This window comes from Manacus vitellinus, unplaced genomic scaffold (assembly GCF_001715985.3).
Source record: "Manacus vitellinus isolate BGI_N305 unplaced genomic scaffold, ASM171598v3 scaffold_11_pilon, whole genome shotgun sequence".
Lineage (NCBI taxonomy): Eukaryota > Metazoa > Chordata > Aves > Passeriformes > Pipridae > Manacus > Manacus vitellinus.
Genome location: NW_021938895.1, coordinates 17,805,436 through 17,824,364, shown reverse-complemented (window position 1 = coordinate 17,824,364; position 18,929 = coordinate 17,805,436). Strand labels below are relative to the sequence as shown.

Genomic DNA, 18,929 nt, shown 5'->3' with positions numbered 1-18,929 from the left:
CAGTCTTTTGCAGCTAATACAAGGGATGAACGTGCACAGTAAATCTCAGTGAAATGGAGCACTTCTGTTCCAGATAGAGACAAGATTTGTGACAAACTCAGTTTTGTGCTCACGGCCAGCCCTGTAAGTATACCAATCATTGTAAGGATTTTAAGGGTCCAGTCTAAGTGATTATGTAAAACTAATTCATCGACATCAGCCTTTTTTTCAGGCACATTCAAACTATTCATGTCCACTGCATTACAGAATGAGTCTAAATATTCTGGGCAACCTAAATGCCTCCTTGGGCACAACTGAAAAAGTACAGCACTGTTGTACAGCTTCACATTTACATCACCTCCAAGTCCACCAAGTAGGCCTATCACAGTAACAAGCTCTCATCGAGATGGACCTCTCAGAACCTCCTTTTTGGGATCAGGAACTGCACAAAATGCAGGGAAAGATATTAGTCCTGTGTATCAGAAGCAATTTGTCAGACCTCTAATGTAAATCAAGGAAAAACAGTTTCATCCCTTTTCTCTGTGTAGGGAAATGTGAACTCTGATCACCACATCCCATTGATGCAACCAGCAGTCTAGAAGTCTTTCTAAATGCTTTTCTCAGTATTTTCTCAACAAACTGCTGCATATGGCATCAAATAATGAAACATCTGACAGACCGTAACAGGGAAATAACTCTATAGCCTAGTTTGGAGAGTAGACATTGGAGTTAGATATTAGTAACTCCTTCAGGATCATTTAAAAATAGCCTGAAGTACTGGCATATCCAAGCATTTTGATGACTTTAACTATAAGGTTTTGCTCACACCATCTTTCCTAGTTAGCTCTGCCCTAAAGCCTCCCTAAGTGAAACGTACCCTATCCTGGAAGAAAACATTGCCTTCTTAATTATAGAATTGCACCTTTTCCACTCATCACAATCAATCATACAAGCAGAGAAACCTTCTGCCAGCTTAACTCACTCCATCTATGCCAGGCCATTCCCACAATCATCTGCCTTATGTGTGAAGGCCCCAGTACTTCACAGATGTCCATGTTGCCTCTGCATAAATCATGAGTCTGGACAAGTTACAATCCAGCCATACGAATATGAAGCATCAGAGTTCTAGGAAGGACACTACCTTAAGTGCTTAATAAGGGTCATGAATTTGGCATGAAGAAATGTGGGAGTGATAGAGGTGGTGGGGAGGGAATGAGGGAATCAGGGTGTCAGAGGTTTCCCATGCAGCAAGGAGCTGCCGCCTTCTGCAGAACTGGGTGCTCTGGGCATGACTATAAAAGTTGATCTGCTTCAGATATAGCCCAGAGAGTGGAAACAGTGTTGAGAGCCAGTAGGCTTGGCATCAGAGATGTCCTCCGTCCTGTAAATAGGATGTAGAGCTGTAACAAGGACCGTGAGTCCCTCTTTTCCCATGCAGGTGAACAAGCTCACACAGGCAATGCCTCTGCTACTACAAACTCCCCTCTCTCCCTGCCTGCTCCCCTCAGCCTCCCTGCCCACTGGTGCTGTTGTAGAGCGAACAGATGGGAGCAGCCCTCTAGGCAGTTAAATGAAGCCTTGAGGAAGAAGAGGGGGAGAAGAGAAGAGTACAGCTCCCAGCACCTCTCCCTGCTCATCACAGGCTGCTGGAGAGAGAGAGTAGGGCTATCTGACAACTTGCTTTTGCTCTGGATTCAAGCAGTTTGGATAGACTAGAGGCAGAGGTAGATGCAGGACAGGTTTGATGCCCTCCTCTCACACAACTTCTAACTGACTGCATGTTATTCCATCTGTGTTTTTTAATTTAGATTAACCCTGCAATGGGTAACACTCAATGCTGTTTTGCCAAGACATCCAAAACTACAAGTTCTTTCAAATCTTTAAAAGGTGAAAAACAAACTATTTCCATTTTTTAAAGCATTTCAGTCTTTCCTCCATATCCTGGCACACAAGTGTGTCTTATTCTGAAGCAGCAACCTGTTTCAAGGAGGTGCAATAGGTAACAGCAAACCAAATATGTGACCCAGGGGAGGTGTTTGAAGAGGAGCTGAGCACAGCTCTCAAACAGACTATAAACCTTTCATCCATCCTTCTCAAGTCTCTACTTTGTTTATGCCAAATAGGAATTAGTAGAGTAGCAGTTTGTAATGCTGGAAAAGGAAGTATGCAGGCTGGGTGTGGGAACAGACCTTCTGCCTGAGCACAGTTCTTATCCTTCTTTGATGCTTATGCTCCAGTCATATCTCATCTCATCTTCCTGGCCTAGCACCTCTGCACTGCCACTATCACTTAGTTATTTGTCATCCAATCCACAAGTCTGGAGGTTTATGCACATTTCATCTGTCATTTGCTTTACTATAGCTTGCTTCATTTAGATTTATATGCCACCTACTAGCAGTAAGGCAATAGTTCTTTTTCCTCCCACAATGACTAAGTTACCTGTGGAAGAATTTGATGTTTAAACAGTTGGATAAACATTCATCAAACGACTCAAAATACTGTTTCTTTATCCTGGCATACTTCGACCGATATTTCCCGTCTTTTTTTCCCAGTCCAGTTACACTGATGTTACACTATGGCCAGATAGACAACCTAACTTAAAATACTGCCACTAGCACTTCAAATTCTGTCTTACACTGATTTTGAGCTGGGTTAACAAGTACATATGAACAATCCCAGTGGTGTCTTGGAGCTCTCTAGGCTAGATACCAAACCCCATTATCATCATCATAATTCAACCAGTGATTGTAACCATGGGATATTTCATTTTAAAATATCTTGGTGTATGTGCAGTCACTGTCACCTAGGAGATGCTGAATGAGTAGGAGTTTAACCACAGATGATTTTGAAGAGTCATATTTTTCAGGGTGAATCAGATGACACTTTCTTTAGCTGAAAGGTGTCCATGTGATTAGTGCAAAACAAAAAATTAGAAACAATCTTTCCTGAAAAGATAGCTGATCACAACTGTGATCACATCTGACATTTTAAGGAGTACTGAAAGGAGTTAGGTACAAGCAGAAAAGAGAAGAACAGTGAAAGATGGAGAATTAACACAGGCTAAGGAAATTACTGAAATCCTAGTTACTTAACAACAGACATAGAAGTAAAATTTATGTTTCCTATATATAATTATGTATTACCATTGGTGACATGCTCATAAAAACACCAGTGTGGAGGGGAGGCATCCTTTAAAACAGGATATATTATAACCTTAAAAAAAATTCATATGAAAAGTGTCTTGCTTTTCCAAATAGAATAAAAAGATGAAAGAAACAACAGAGCCTGTCGGCTTAGCTGTGTGCATCAACACAAACATCGCTCTGCGGACAAAGCTTTGTCTACTGCCCCTTAATTAAAGGAGCTGTCCTGGAGTTTTCTTAGATCAAAGAGAGAAACAAAGAAAAAGAAAACTATTTGGGGAGAGGAAACAAAAGGTCTCTGTTTCCTTCTTGAGAAGCCACCATTTTACTGCAGAGCCACAGGCCTTTTCTATTTACAAATTCAAAGGCCAGTGCTAAACTTTCAAAGTGCTTGTGGCAGGTTCTGTTTCCAATTACCTGCACACTGTGTGGTTTCCTAAGTGGAGTTTCTGCTGAAACTGTAATCAATCGAAAGTACGTAATATCCAAAAATACTGGGTTGGATCAGCAGGCTGTGCTCCATATCTCCAGCAGACCCATCCTGTCTGCAGAAAAATGCCTTCTTTACTACTGTGAGGGACCCAAAAAGTTATTGAAATTATTACTGGCTCAAAACAACTCGGAGGGCGGGGGGGGTAGATCAGATTCTGCCAAGGTGCAATGGTGCTCTGCCACCCTCATATCCCACCTCCTTGAGAGCCTGTAGTGAAGCTGTCAGTCACTGGCACACTGGGAGCACTGCCCCACACCACACCCCCCGGAACCCCAAACCCAGACCCTAAATGGCTGGAACACCAGAAACCCTACCTGAAGGTGGGGGTGGTCACAGGAGTCACCACGCGGCTCTACCATTCTTGGACTTCTGGTAGCGGGATTTATGCTGGAGCTAAGGCAATAACTGTAATTCTGTCTCTGTCTCTCTGTCTCTGTCTCTCTCTCTCTCGTTCTCTTTCTTTACTTCTTTCTCTTCTCCTAATTTCTTTTTCTTTATATTTGGGTAACTTTAACTTGGATGGGCTGGAATTTGCTAAATCAATGCTTTGTGAAATGCTTTCAAATTTTGCCACGTTCCATTATTTTCCAAAGTTTGCCAGTAAAACGGTGTTATTTTGGTCCCCTGAGAAGCATCATGGTATTTCTCCCATATGCAGTCTCAAGGTATAAAAGAACTGAAGGCCCTTTTAATAAATCTGTCAGGTGGGTTTCAGAGCCTTCTATCTTTCTGATGTAAAATCCCTCTAAGGAACTTGTGAGAAGAGCTTGGGGAGCAAGCTTGGGGACCAAAATACCCAGCTAAGCTTAGATATATTTTGCATTCATTTAGATGTTGACCAGCTGCTCAGAAGAAAAGTGGCAAGTGCCCAGTGAAGGGAAACTGGTAACAAGTATTCTTTCTGTAACATCTCTTTGTTGGTTTTCCCTCCTCCCATACAGCTTGCGGAGTGAAAGCAAGAGGCTACACAGGATGCTTAAGCACCCAGAAGCAACAATTTGCTCAGTTTCCTAAACCCCAGCATCTGTAAAGTGTTTCCAGCACAGAGACCTTCAAGTTTCCAGTTTTGAAAGGAAGAGGGAGCTACATACAGAAGGACTGCTGGAACCATCTCTTTCCATAAGCAGGTTGCACCCTTGAAAGGGAGCAAAGCTCCCTTGCTAGCTAGTTTGGATGAAGTTACCACACTGCCAAGAGGAACTGGTGAGGGTTTCTCCACACTTTGTTTTGAAATTTTAAATCAGAGGTGCTGTGGCAATCACCAGCTGGCTGGCAGAGGCAATAACTGACTGTTCACTGAACTACACCACGAAAAATGTTAAAAATGTCTTGACATAAGGATGGCTAGTGCATTTTAGATATCCTTACAACTTCAGATACGGATTTGCAGCCCTTGTGAAGACCTATGAAATCTAATGAAAATGTAACCTTTTCCAGGGAATGTGCTTTTTTCTCCCTAGTATTAGGGATTTTACGTTATCACATTTCCTTCTTTTTTTTATTTTTAGACAGAATGCTAAATTCTCTGAAGTTTACAGAAAGAAACACTTCAACACTGTAATGAAATTTTACCCTTTTAGGACTTCATCTGGAAGAGGAAAAAAAGGAGGTCTTGTCTGTTTGAATTCGCACAAAGGATTCTAATGATCCATTTAGTGCTTTTGACAGTGAGAGTTCAGGTAAAGACACAGCCACCTCCAATATCTTCAAAATTTGGAGTGAAAAAATTAAAAATTGAACATTTGTAACATTATGGGCAGATGGCAAAGCACTGAACACCATCTCAGATAAAGGGAGCAAAGAAGAGACTATGAGGAAGAATGCCACTTTTTCATCCTAGGCTATGTGTCCTTCATGGTATAAAATACATGGGCAAGAGCTGAAGGCGGAGGAATTGTCATAGCAGTGGTATTACCAATTTCCCAACTATATCCAAGTGTTTACTCACCTGGTTCTTCCACCACAGACATCTGTGCCTCAACAGAAAGGTAGACATTCCACTGCCTTTTCAGAGCCCAGGAATGATGCTGCAAAAGGCCACAAATAGGAACAAAAGTAGGAACAGCTTCACCTTTTTTATTATGTCCAGCTGCACAGGAAGGGAATATTCTGTTAACGTGGAGCAAATACAGCAAAGAGTTGAAACAGCAAAATGCACTCCACACTATTAGCCAATATTCCCAGAGTGCTTTATTGATGCAAAAAAACCCCAAACACCCAAACTAAAAAGAACTTATTTCCAATACCTGATGGGATGAATCACCTTTCTCTCCCTCCTCACCCCCAATTTCTCTTCCAAGAAAACTGAAGCTTTAACAGTTTTTCCCCAGAAATAAATAGAATTTTATGGCAGAACCAGAAATAAAATTAGGTCTTCCTAATGCCTCTGTTCCCTACTCCGAGAGCAGCAGGAACTAATTGCAATTCCACTCTTCAGGCATTGCCATAGAATTATCTGTCTTTTTCTTTTTTGACTGAGCATGTACAAGCATATGTAAGAATCAAAAAAACTTCACAGGGAACTGTTTCCCAGGTAATCTGCACCTAGGATTTCTTCTCACCCAGGTAGCTTTGCTCAAGCCTCCTTTTGCTCCGCATGTTCTCTCCCCATGGCACAGCAACGCAGAGTCTCTGCAGAGCACTGTGGAAGATGAACTGCTGCGGTTACTCAAATGACTTGTTTGCAATTTTTAGGTGCCCTCAGAGAGCAGGGAAAGTTCAAAGAAAGTGAACCTATTGCCTGTAGCCTTTCACATTTAAACTGTACATGAGGAAGCCCTGGGCCTGATGAGGGGACCTACAGTATACTCCAGCTGCTTCAAATACAGTAGCAACATCAAGAGTAGCAAATGCAAATACTGATTTTTTTCCCTGCCCCTTCAAAACTAACTTTTTTCACAAGCTCTCTTTTACCACATGTAAGTTGAGCTTTTTTTTTGGTTCTTGGGAACGAAGGGTAACCTTGTAATTTGAGTAAGAGGAAGCCTGGAACTGTGCTCTCCCCAGAGATCTGCAAAGGTGTAACAACCGAGCTATTGTGCCTCTCTTGCTCTTGGGAGAGGGAATATACAGCTTCACTCCTTTCTGCAGGCACTGAGCTAGAGAGTCTGGTCAGGAAAGTAGTAGGAGCCAGAATGAATTCTAGTCCCCTTGGCCTTCCAGTTGTTGCTAACAACAGGAAGCATGAGATGAGCAAGCTGCTTCTTGCCTGGAAGCACAATGCCCCTTTCTAGACTGGGATAAAAACATGTTACAGACATATATAGTGATAGGTATATACTGACATATGCCTACACACTGACAACCTGCTTGCCAAATCTAATGTAGCAATGACAGCAACCATGTTGAGTTAAATGTCAGGCTGGGCTCCTTCTCATTAGTGCATCAGTCAGCTGATTAAGAGACAGCCTGGGCTTTTATGGACCAGGCTTGTCAAACAAACATTACATATGCACTACCATTATACCTTTATACTCCAACTCTGTCAAACACAAACCAGACTTGGACACAGCCAGAATTCACATTTGAATAACACTGGATTAATTGAAGAAGCACTTAAGAAGGAGATATGAAGGAAGCTGCTGATTAATTAAGGGGTTTCTTTCAATATTTTGAGACTTCATTTTGCTTTAGGATAGCATGATATGAGTACTGCACCCCCAAGGTATGTTAAAAAATCACACAGTCAGAATCAGTATTTGCTTTCAATAGATACATAGGAGCACAGAACTACAGTAAGAAAGGAAAGAGGTTCATTTCCTCTTAAAGTAGCCTATGGAAGTTCCTGCACAGTGCTGCTCCCAGCCCAGGAGATCTCTCATGGACCTACATGATTTTGATTTTTCCTAATGATTTAACACATATTTTCAAGAAGACTCTGCCTGCCTAGGACTTCATTATGATCTAAATTTAATCTAATGATCTAATTCCCTAAAGTTACTATTCATCTCAGCTTTTATTTCTCTGATTCCAATAAAGATTCTATGTTTTTTCCTTAACTAGAAAAATATGGGAGAAACAAATGGTCCATCATTGCATATGGGAGATCCATTTAGCCATGCAGAATGGGTAAAAATTCCTAAAACTTTCCTACTCACAAACTCTGCAATGATTTCTCACATGTGCAAAGAACTGCAAAGCAGTGGGTTGGAGAACAGGATGGGATGGGAAAAGGGACAGGGATGACGATGACACAAGAAAAAAGAACCACCTCCATCTGTAATGCACTAATAAGTTGTCAATAAATTATTTCCTGATCACTGAAATAATGGTTTCTAAATGGTGTGCGAATTAATTTAATTCTGTAGCAATTTGTACTTTCACTTCATTCCTCAGAGACCTGGTCACTACTTTACTCTTGCAGTTACTTTTTCCTGGAGCTGCAGTCTGCAGTCACTAAAAGCTCAGGCAAGCCTTACAAAAGATGCAGAACTCTTGCCTTAAGTCTGCATTATGACTAATTCAATTGCTCACAACTTTATCTGTTTCCTTAGGAAGCAAACAGCTCATGGTTTATTGCACCACTCTGTCAAGAAGCAGACAGATTAAGTCTTCCTCACTTCATTTAAAAATTTAGGGCTTTATTAAGGGAAAAAATTATCAGGCTACAGAGGAAAGTTTGCCTTTTGAGGAAAAGGAGTTCCATTTATTTCCAATAGGTAATTTTTCCAAATTCATAGACCCCTGTATGACCTATTGGAATGTTCGAGTAGAGACACAGACACAATCTGAAAAGAAAAAGAATTAAAAAAAGAAGAGAGAGGGAAAAAAAAGAGAAGATTGCAAAAGGAAAAAAGATATAGGTGAAAAATAGGGGGGGGAGGGAACAGAAAGAAAAAAAAAGCAAGAAAAAAAAGAGGAGGAGAAAAAGATGTCACCTTCAAAACTCTCCATGTATAAGTTGCTCATCAGGGAATTCATGGAGAACTGGTGCTGTCCACACACGGAGAGAGCATAGCAATGAAGGGCATGGTGCCAGACCACCAGGCATAGATCTTTTCCACTCAATTTTCCAAGGACTCCACATCAGGACAGTTGTCATTCAGAGAATGCTCATTCACCTCCTTCCTGTCACTGCTCACTGCTGGAGTGACCTGCCAGGCAGGTGTCACTGCTGTGTCAGGCACAGTCGTGCTCCCTTCCCTCTGCCTGACCTGGCTCACTAGCAGTTGTTCCTGGTGGTATTTATGAGACACAGATGCCCTTCACACTCATTTCAAGAAGAAGCCTGCAGGTACTGCCACATCTATTGCTCCCCTGACCTACTTTTAGACACATGGTGTTATTTAACCCAGGACTTTTTTCTCTTCTGTTGACAGGTGCCGAGACAACGCAGTCCTGGAACAGGAATGGGGTTTGTTTCTAGGCATGGGCCCAGCACTAATAGTTACTGATTTGAGTTTCCTTTGGCTACATCTGTCCACAGGCTGTAAACTTATGTTTGATGACATTATTGTTTTGTTCACTTGATAATTACTCAGTATTACATAGGAGTTTCCCAGGCATACATGACTTCCCTGCTTGCACAGTCTAGGAACTGAAGAAGTTTTGTCTTTCCAGCAAGACTTCTCTGCCTTCAGGGGAAATACAAGCCAACACCATCTACCTGCAGATGTTTTGATATGAAAATCTTTGTGAGTTTTGAATACATGGACACAAGTGATGCTAAAAAGCATTGTACCTGGAAACAGATAACCAACAGGGAATTCTCTGTATCCAAATTGAAAGGAGTTTGGAACTCAAATCCTTTGTGATAAAATTGGTGGGTTTAGAGTTTCAGAACTGGGAAATTAATCATGGCACAGATTATTGGACCCAAACCACAAAATTTACCAGACTGGATACACCTGAAGCTTGAGCCTGGGGCCTAAGCAGCCTGAGAGACAGACGTGCAAAATGCTCAGTGAATCAAGCAGGACTATATACTTGAGAAAAAACTTTACTGGCACTAAACTTCCTGATATCTAGTTCAATCAACACAGAGAAAAATGACAGAGTTAAAGTATTTACGTTCTAGTGAAGTTAAAAAAAATACGCATTCAAGTGACTGATTGACTGAGCCTTATTCTATCAGAGCTTTTCTTTCTCTTTTCCAATGAAGGTCCCAAGTAAATTACAACAGACTCGAAACTCCAGAAACTCCAGAAAAAAATTTCTGGCAATCCAAGAGGTTTGGTTGAGTTATTCCAGCTTTACCCTACTTGTTTAATCAGCAGAAGAATTTGGCCCTTCTTAAGAAAATATAAGAAAGCTGAAATAGGTTGAGCTTGCAAGTTGGAACAGATAAGGAAATAACAGAAATGACAGCAAGTCCAACCCCACTTAGTGTCTCCATGAATTTTGGAGTTCTCAAACAGGTTATATAACTTCATGTCAAGTAAAATATCTGATAAGCAAATAAATAAGAAAAAAAGTATGAAATTTGTGTTTGATTCTGCTTTAACTTTCACTGTTGTAAATCTACTCCAGCCAAAAATCTGACATGTGTGACATAATACAGGAGAGTGTCCTGGAAAAACCTACATGTAACTCTTATAAATAAATAATGTACTTCAACATACTGACAAGGAAAAAAAATGAAATAAAAACTAACTGGAGTATATGCTAATCTGCACTTAGGAAAGTTCTTTCACTCCAGAATATTTCATGTTCCCAACACTCAAGACACTGTGAAATGAAAATATTCCCTTTTCTTAGCCTTAGAAACATTTCCTAAATATTTACCTGTGACACAGTCCATACAATTTTGTCTTTGCTTTATAAGAACAAATATAATACCATTTATTGATTGGATGGATGACAAAGAAAAAACAACAATTACCCAAAAATCCCTAAGGGGGAGCATAAGTTTTTAAGTATTTATTTCATTACAACATAAGCTGGAGTACATAAAATGCTTTACCTATATATACGTTAAAAATGAAACTGTTAATACATCAGTTACACATATAATTCACCTAAATTGTGAACAGTGTCTAAAGCATTTGCATTAGTTAATCTGTGAAAGTGGTAGCATTGACATTGTTATTTCATCATTTCACAAATTTATCCAAGGTTTATCCACTAAGGCTTAATAGCAAAGCAAGAGACTCCTGCAAAAGGTAGCTTATGTGGTGGTTTATTGTGGTGGTTTGAAAAGCATTACAGGTGTAAAATTATAAAACTATTATAAGACTACCAATATCATTGGTAGAAACTCAGTCTGTTTAAGAAGTATTTGGAAAAGAACCTGGCCCTACAGTCACCACTGTCTCAAGTACCAATTCCAGTTTCCCTTCCCTGCTATTTGTTTGTTTCAACCAGATATACAGTAGATACTTTTGACTCTGAATTCATCTCTTCCCTCCTATCCCACTGTCTCACGGTCCCATTTCTTCCCATTGAGTTATTTATGAGTTAGACAGTCTCCAAAATAGCCTGCTGTTGTGGTTTAATGTCAGCTGGCAGTTCAGCCCCACGCAGCCACTCACTCATTCCTCTCAGTAGTTTGGGGGAGAGAATCAGAAGGGGGAAAATGAGAAAACTCATGGGTTGAGATAAAGACAGTTTAATAGGTAAAGCAAAAGCTGCACCCACAAGCAAAGCAAAACAAGGAATTTATTCAGTGTTTCCTATGGGCAGGCAGGTGTTCAGCCATCCCCAGGAAAGCAGAGCTTCAGCTCCATAGCTCCATAGCGATGACTTAGGAAGACAAACACCATCACTCGGAATGTCCCCCAGTTCCTTCTTCTTTCCCCAACTTCATATGCTGAGCATGACAACATATGGCCTGGGATATCCCTTTGGTCAGTTGCAATCAGATGTCCCAGATGTGTCCCCTCACAACACCTTGTGTACCACCAGTCTCCTCACTGGTGGGGTGGGGTGAGGAGCAAAAAAGGCCTTGATTCTGTGAGCACTGCCCAGCAATAACAAAAACACCTCTGTATTATCAACCCTGTTTTCAGCACAAATCCAAAACACTGTCCCATAACAGCTATTGTGAGGAAAATTACCTACCCCAGCCAAAACCAGCAATCCTGCTGATTTTTAAAAGCAATGGGTTCATTCCAGCAGCTCTCAGCATTCAACAGGCCAAAGCAAATGAAAAGTGTCTGATTATATGTTCTGAGTGCAAAATTTTACCGAGCTTGTGTGTCAATCTCTGCTTTTAGTAGCAATAATGTGAAGTCAGAATAGTTACGGTAATCTAGTGTGAATCAAATGTGTGAAACTATCACAAATTTGCATTATATTATCTTGGGGTAGGAGTTGAGGCAGCAAACATGTAAAAATGTACTTTGCTACAACAGAACTCGGACTTATACTGATAATAGCCATACAGAACAGTCATACTGTTCTGTTACACCCAGTGCAAATCTGGTGAATGGAACAATAGCAGACAAAAAAAAATTAATAAAATGCTTGTTACTACAACTGCTCAACAGTATCACCATTTCCTCTTGTGCTTTCTTAAGTTTCCCAGGGGCAACGCTGAAGGGGAAAAAAAAAGCCCAAAGACACGATTCAGTCTAAATCTTCTGGGTTCATTCACATAGAAAACACTGCACATCAGTCCAGACACAAAGCACCAGCACTGCTGTTAAGCTTTGGGATAATGAAGGGTAACACATCTATGGAGCAGTCAATGGAATGCACACTGTAAATCAGGAAAAGCAATAGCCACTCATGAACAGTGGTAATTGGGATACAACACTGAGAGCCAATCAAACAGCACAGGAGAGTTACGGCTTTCATGTGAATAATTTATTCTTTTATCAATTAAATTTTACCAGGTACTTATTTACAAAGAAACTTTTTTGTGGACAGAATTTACATCAGCTACTGCACAATTTTATTCATTACTAGGATATGATTAGCATCCTTCCCATGTTGCTTAACAGTGTTGGTTTTGATCAAATAGGGTTATTCTTTTCCCAATTATTTGTTTGGTTTAGTTTCCAAGTGTGAACAGAATTTGAACACATGCCTTTGCTACAATTAAAGATTTCTTTTTACAGAACTAGTTAGTAGATGGAAACAGTAAGGTTCCACCTGTTATTAGCATTTCTTTATTGAAGTTGGGATTTAGTTTTAGATTCAATGAAGGCTTTAGGCATTTCCACGTTAGGCACTACAATGCCTCTTTACCGAGACGGCACCCCTGAGAAGAATTCAAATTACCTGCTTGGCCTCCCAGTACAGTGCATGGAGTAGCTCACCTTGGACTGGTAACCCAAAATACAGAGCCTGTCTGCAAAAGCTTTCCAAAGAAAACTTGCCCAAATGTACAAACATTTACTACATCTGTCCTGATTTACCCATCCAGGAGCTGGAGCCTGGAATTTACCCAGAACTCAATGTGGAGGAGCCTGTGTGTGCTTTTGGAGGATTTGCAAGAAGCTCACCCCTGAAAAAGAATCCAGGAAGTGGTCCCAATACAGTTCTTCTCAACAGTCATCTAGATCTGAAAATGCACACACGTGCGCGCACACACACATGAAGTGCAAGGCCTCACTTCAGCCCTTATTCAGCTTAAGGGAATTCAAGTCTAAATCCTCAAGCAGATGACCTTGAAAACAGGAGTACTCTAGGAAGGAAAAATTATTGCCTAAAAAATTAGAGCAGAAAAATTATCTCCTGCATGTCCCACTAAAATGGGAGGACTGGAAGATTCATGGAGAAGAAAGATGACAGAGCAAACTATGTCTCTCTGGCTAGTCTCCAATTCGTCAGTGAGGATGAGGGTTTGAATTTACCTACCTTGATAATTTGTGAGATTTTTTTAGGCAATTAACATACAATACAAAATGCATAAACATTTAGAGATCAGGGATTAGCTCCAAGAGGTCCTTTAGTCCATTGACAATGAGGCAGTGGAAGATGTAGATTGAACGTTTGCAGGCTAAGAAAGCACACACAGATCTCCATGTTCCCATGCAAATAGAGTAGCCTTCAGTCGACTCTAGATAAAACAGCTTTGTCTTTAAAGCAAAACATATGCAACTTGAGGGTGGCCTGGCCCTTTAATCTGTACCATAAAACCCTATTAGATCAGTGGCTTCTGGGTATCCCATCATCTAGTTTCAAAGGAGTTGAGGTGGTCCTTAGGTAGGTGTGGAACTGCTCCAAGGTGGGCAGTTCTGAGTGAGTGGAGGAGAACTGCTCAGCACCTCTACATGTCCAAGGGACAGTTGTGGCTAGGTTTAAATTCAACTGAAGAGTTCTGGGATGATAATTTTGGTCTTCAAATGCCTGAAGATTACCTAAATTCTGGTTTTTGTGCCCAAGTTTGGTGGGGTTGTTTAGGTGAAGATATAATTGGGGGAAAAAACAACTCTCAGTAAATCTGCCTAAGGCTTACCAGGGAGGAAACAGAGGCCACAGAGTAGGAAATCTGGCTAGAAACATGCCTCTGTTGTCAATCATCAGGCTGTGACTATGCAGAGTGTACAAAGGAAACAGGTTTGATAGACAGCTGCTAATGAAGCCCAGACTGCCTCCATTCACACTGTGTAAACAGTGAAAGTAGGTAAGCACTTGATTCAACCCTTTCTAAAAATAGGAGCTAGCAAAAATACAAATCACTGCAGGTTCATTGAATGCTTAGTACTGTAGAACTTATGTCCAAATGTATTTCTTCAGTGTACAGCAACAAATACTGGAAGAAAGGATATGGTTCATTCTTTCACGAAAGTTTGCAGCTATTTTCACAGCTTAAATCATGGAGACTTCCCAAAACTCGTTTAAAAGCATTTTCATGCATTAGCAGGAATGAAAGTGCTTAATTAATGCTTAATTAATAGGAATGCAAAAGCTGGCTTAATGCCTCGTTATGCTGTAGTATAGGAACTATACTACGTAATACCTTGAACTATGAAATTGTATTGTATTGCAAGATAAAACAGACATTTCCTTGTGTGTGTTCCTGATGACTCTACTATTTCAAAATCTGACCTAGCACTTATGCTAAGTTTAAGTATGCACCTAAGTGTTTCACTACCCAGCTTGAAATACTTTCTATAGTTAACATAAAAATTATGCCAAAGGCAAACACATACTTTTTCTTTCCTGCTCAAGCTACAGTGCTGTAATTTAATTTAGAGTCAACATTTCCAAGGATTCTTGTCTGAGAATTAAATCCAACACTCCATGAATGGTATTAAATTCCATGGCACCAACCTGTACTGAGGCTAAGATAAACATCACACTCTGCAGGCCTACAGCTCCTGCCCGGCTGATGCTTTAATTAGTTCACTAGGGAATAGGCTCACTAGGCTAAGAACTTCTAGGACTGGACCACTGTTTTCTATAGCATGGCTAACCAGATCAACTGTGTTAAAACCCTGTGCAAGACAGAAGGAGAAAAGAAAAAAAAAATTAAGCGAACAAAAGAAGTATCTACAAACCTCACTACTCTCTTTTGTAAAGATGGTGTCTCTTAGGACAGAGCCTGCTGTCTTCCTTTGGAACTAGCAATTACATATAAGAATGCTAAAGTCCTGTTTAACAAAAACATCTTAATAAAACATAAAAAAATCTGCTTTCTTTGATGTAAGGTCCCTATGTCTTTCTAAAATATGAATCTATACAAGAACTTTGAGTAAAAACAATTCTCTTCCACAGTCCACGCCAGTTCCACACTGAGTATACAGTGATGTACTAGCAAAAACACAAGTTCCTTTTTTCAGAAAAGGTTTCTCAGTGATTTACCATAAAGCTAAAACATTTGCCTTGCCTGCTGATTTTTTTGCAATATAAAATGTATAAAATAAATGCATGTGTCCTTTTCAATATAGTCTGTCTATGTAGACAATTTACTCTTTTCCAGTTCTGAGTAACATGACAACTTTCCACAGGCAAGAAGGAGCTTTGTATGGTTTTGTCTCATTAGGATGCTGCTCCAGAAACAGCTCTCTTGGAAAGCTTAGAATCACAATGACGGCGTATGCTATCAGCACGTACTGCATTTAACAAGGACTTATTGATTACAATAATCATGAGATCAAAATAAATAAAGCAGTCTCTCAATCAAAAGATAGGGAGGTAACATCATGCTAGTGCACAATATAATCGACATGTGTTGCGCATTCCTATTTTCCATGTCCTCCTTTGATGGTCTCGAACCAAGCTGGAAAAGCCTCTTGCCACAGGATACTGAACATACAGTGAAACATTTAAGCTGTTTACAGTCAGTTTCAAAGAACTTACATTTGGTTTAGGTTAACCTTCCTTGACCTGCAGTTAATTAAAGAGCAGATGAAGTACAAAGTTCTTCCCCAGCTCTAGTGGCATACATGGTCACATCAACTGGCTGCAGTCTGAACAGCTTCAGTTCATTTTTGTTATAATTTAAAATCTCTGATTAAAAAACAGTAATAAAACAATGTCTTTTTATAAAGAAACCGCTGCCTTTTTCAAATAAAGAACATATCAACATTTCATATGTGCTATAATATGCCACATTTTAAAAAGGTAACTCGACTTTTTTTTTTTTTGTATTCCAAGTAAAACATGTGGCACTCATTTCAGTTACTTAAAACTTTAAGTCTGGTATATGTTAAATCATCTGTGGTTGAAATTCCCGGGACCACACAGTGCCACATCTTCCTTAAACCATCCATTGCACCACAAATGAAAGGCTGTGACGGAGATGTTCTTCCTATACTTTTTTGACACAGGAAATAGCTGGTTTAACATACAAACAAATTCAGCTAAACTATGTTTATCCCTCAGTATCATCCTAGACAGAAAAAAACCTAACAGTAGAAAAGGCTCCAACCCAGACTGCAATATGCACAAACACACAACCAACACTAACGTCCCATTATGACACTGTTGTCAGGAATATTTTAGATATCCAGGTGTAAAAACATTTTTCTCAGATTGGGAATTGGCACAAACATAATCCAGAGATTATCCAATATAGCAGCTTTTACTTTCATGTGCTTGGTTTTTCACACAAAGCACAGCAAACGTGAGAAGAGTTACAACCAGCTCAAAATCCTGGGAGCAGAGAGGAGGAAAGGGGGAGCCCCTCTTCTCTGCAGACTCACCAGGGGGAATCCCCTCTGTAGGTGGGAGTTTGTGGGTCTCCCACAGCTGCAACCCAGCTCCCCTCTCAGGAAGCCAGAGCCAGGCTGACCATCTCACAGTGGGAGGGAGCCCTCCTGGTCCCCTGCTTTGTCCAGCCTCTCGGGCAGGGTAAGCACAAAGGGTAGGAGAACACCCTTGACATCCAAGGGAGCTTTAAGAAGCTCCCCGTCAAAAGTGCCCTTGAGCCCACCATCCGCTTCCACCTCGCCGTCCTGGGCTAGGCTGAAGCGAAGGGTGCCGGTCCGGTTGACGCAGTAGATGGTGTTGCCCAAGGGGGCACAGCGGAAGGGCTGGATGGGGCTGCTGCTGGGCCGCAGGCTGGCGCACTGGCTCCAGCACTTGGCCACTGTGTTGTACCGGAAAACTTCGACACCACCAGCGGCCCCACCACCTGGGCCCGGCTCCCCACCACGGCCACTGCTCACATCGAAGCGGTAGATGAAGCTCTTGAAGGCCACCATGTCCGCTGAGCGCCGGCGGCTGCTGTTGTAAGGGCACTCCTGCCACTCGTCACGCTTGGGGTCATATTTGAGCAGGCGGTAGAAGAGGGAGCCTCCTGACACATAGATCTCCCCATTGCAAGTGGTGGCCTCATGAGCCACAGCGAAGGCACCCTTGGGCAGAGGTGCCACAGGGCTCCAGCGGTCAGCCCGTGGGTCGTACTTCTCCACAGTGAAGAGGCACTCACCCCCCACAGCATACAGGTAACCATCCAGGGCCAGCAGCTTGAGCTGCGAGCGGGGCTGGGCCAGCGGCCGCACCTGGCTCCAGGTGTCAGTGAGGGGGTTATAGCAGAAGACCTTGTCGGAAAGGCGGGCCCTGGGCTCGCTGCCCACCGGCCCTGTCACGATGCCCCCTGCTAGGAAGAGGTAGTTGTGGAGGACACACATGGCACAGCCCTTGGCATTGGCTTCCTCGGGCAGGCGTGTCAGCACCCTCCACTCGCCGCTGGCCTCCTGGTAGCAGTGGATGAGGGAGCCCACTCTCCTCCAGGGACACCACGGAGGAGGGGGCTTTGCGGCCGGCTGCTTTCGCGCTCTGTGGCCGGCTGCCGGCCACCTTGGCCGCCTCGAAGGCATCGCTGACCTCGCCACCAGCAGGCCAGGGCCGGGCCTCCATGCGCCGCTGCAGGATGAGGTCCCGCTCAGTGCCGCTGAGGCGGCCATACACGCTGGGCTCCCGCGCAGCACCTCCAGGTAATGGTCGCTCATGAACGGGTAGGCAGCCTCCCGTAGCTCCGCCAAGCCGCTGCTTCTTGGCCAGGCAGAGGAGCTGGTAGCAGTTGCCGAGGCACAGCTGGGCGCGCATGGCCTCGGCGGCACAGTGCAGGGCACACGGCATCTGCAGGACGCGGGCGCCGCTCACCACCTCCGCCAGGTTGTCGTGCCGCACCTCTCCCATGCGGGCCGTGTACACGTAGTCGATGAGAAGCCGCAGCGCCCCGTAGCTCACCCCCTTCACCCGCAGGACGTCCCGGGAGGCGCGGGCACGAAAGTAGTCACTCTTGGCCGCCAGCACCGCCTTGTGCGCCCGAATGCGACGCCCCGACACCTCGATCACAAGGTCGCGGCTCCTCCGCCGGCCGGTCCCGCGGCCCCCACCACCTCCTCATCGTCCTCCTCCGGCTGGCAGGCCGGCGGTTGTTTGATCTCCCACTGGCTCTGTACCACCCGGGCCGCCGGCGCGGGCGCTGCGGCTCGGCGGCGGCCGCGCTGAAGCAGAGGGAGGAGCTGAAGCCGCAGGGGGGCGGCCGGGTGTGGGCGGGGCGGCGGGGGGGGGCGCCGTTCGCCGGCCCCGCGTTCTCCTCCTCCGGGGGCCGCCGCTGCCTCCAGGGAGCCCTCCATGGAGCCGCGCTACCTCTGGCGGCGCCCCGCGCCAGCCTGTGCGGAGCGCTGCCGGCCGCGGCTGGGCGGCCATCACCTGCGGGGACAACACAACAGCACTCAGCATCCGTGCTTGCCTCCGCTCACCCCCCTCCCCTTTCCCCCCGCTTCTCCGGCTTAATATTGGGAGCCGCTGCTCTCGCAGGCGGGGCCGTCTCTGGTTTCCGGGACTAAACCTCTGCTTCTGCTTTCCCCGGGGGATCCACCCTGCGGCTCTGCCGCCCCCTCTGCCCGGGGCTAACTGCGGTAGCTCAGCCCCCGAAAACCTGAGCTCTCTTGGTGGGACGGGGGGTCGCCCCGATGAACACTACAACAACCTGAAAAGCAATTTTGTTTTTCCTGTAGCTGTGCAAAAAC

General features: G+C 43.4%; 1 protein-coding gene across 1 annotated transcript; it reads right to left on the bottom strand.

Moving 5' to 3' along the window:
• Window positions 1-16,078: 16,078 nt before the first annotated feature.
• KBTBD11 (kelch repeat and BTB domain containing 11) lies at window positions 16,079-18,533 on the bottom strand. Its single transcript, XM_008932760.4, is given in 8 exon segments — window positions 16,079-17,669; window positions 17,671-17,871; window positions 17,874-17,933; window positions 17,935-18,255; window positions 18,257-18,286; window positions 18,288-18,379; window positions 18,382-18,499; window positions 18,501-18,533. Coding segments are annotated over 8 exon segments (1,782 nt in total). The 3' UTR covers window positions 16,079-16,742.
• Between the last annotated feature and the right edge of the window lie 396 nt (window positions 18,534-18,929).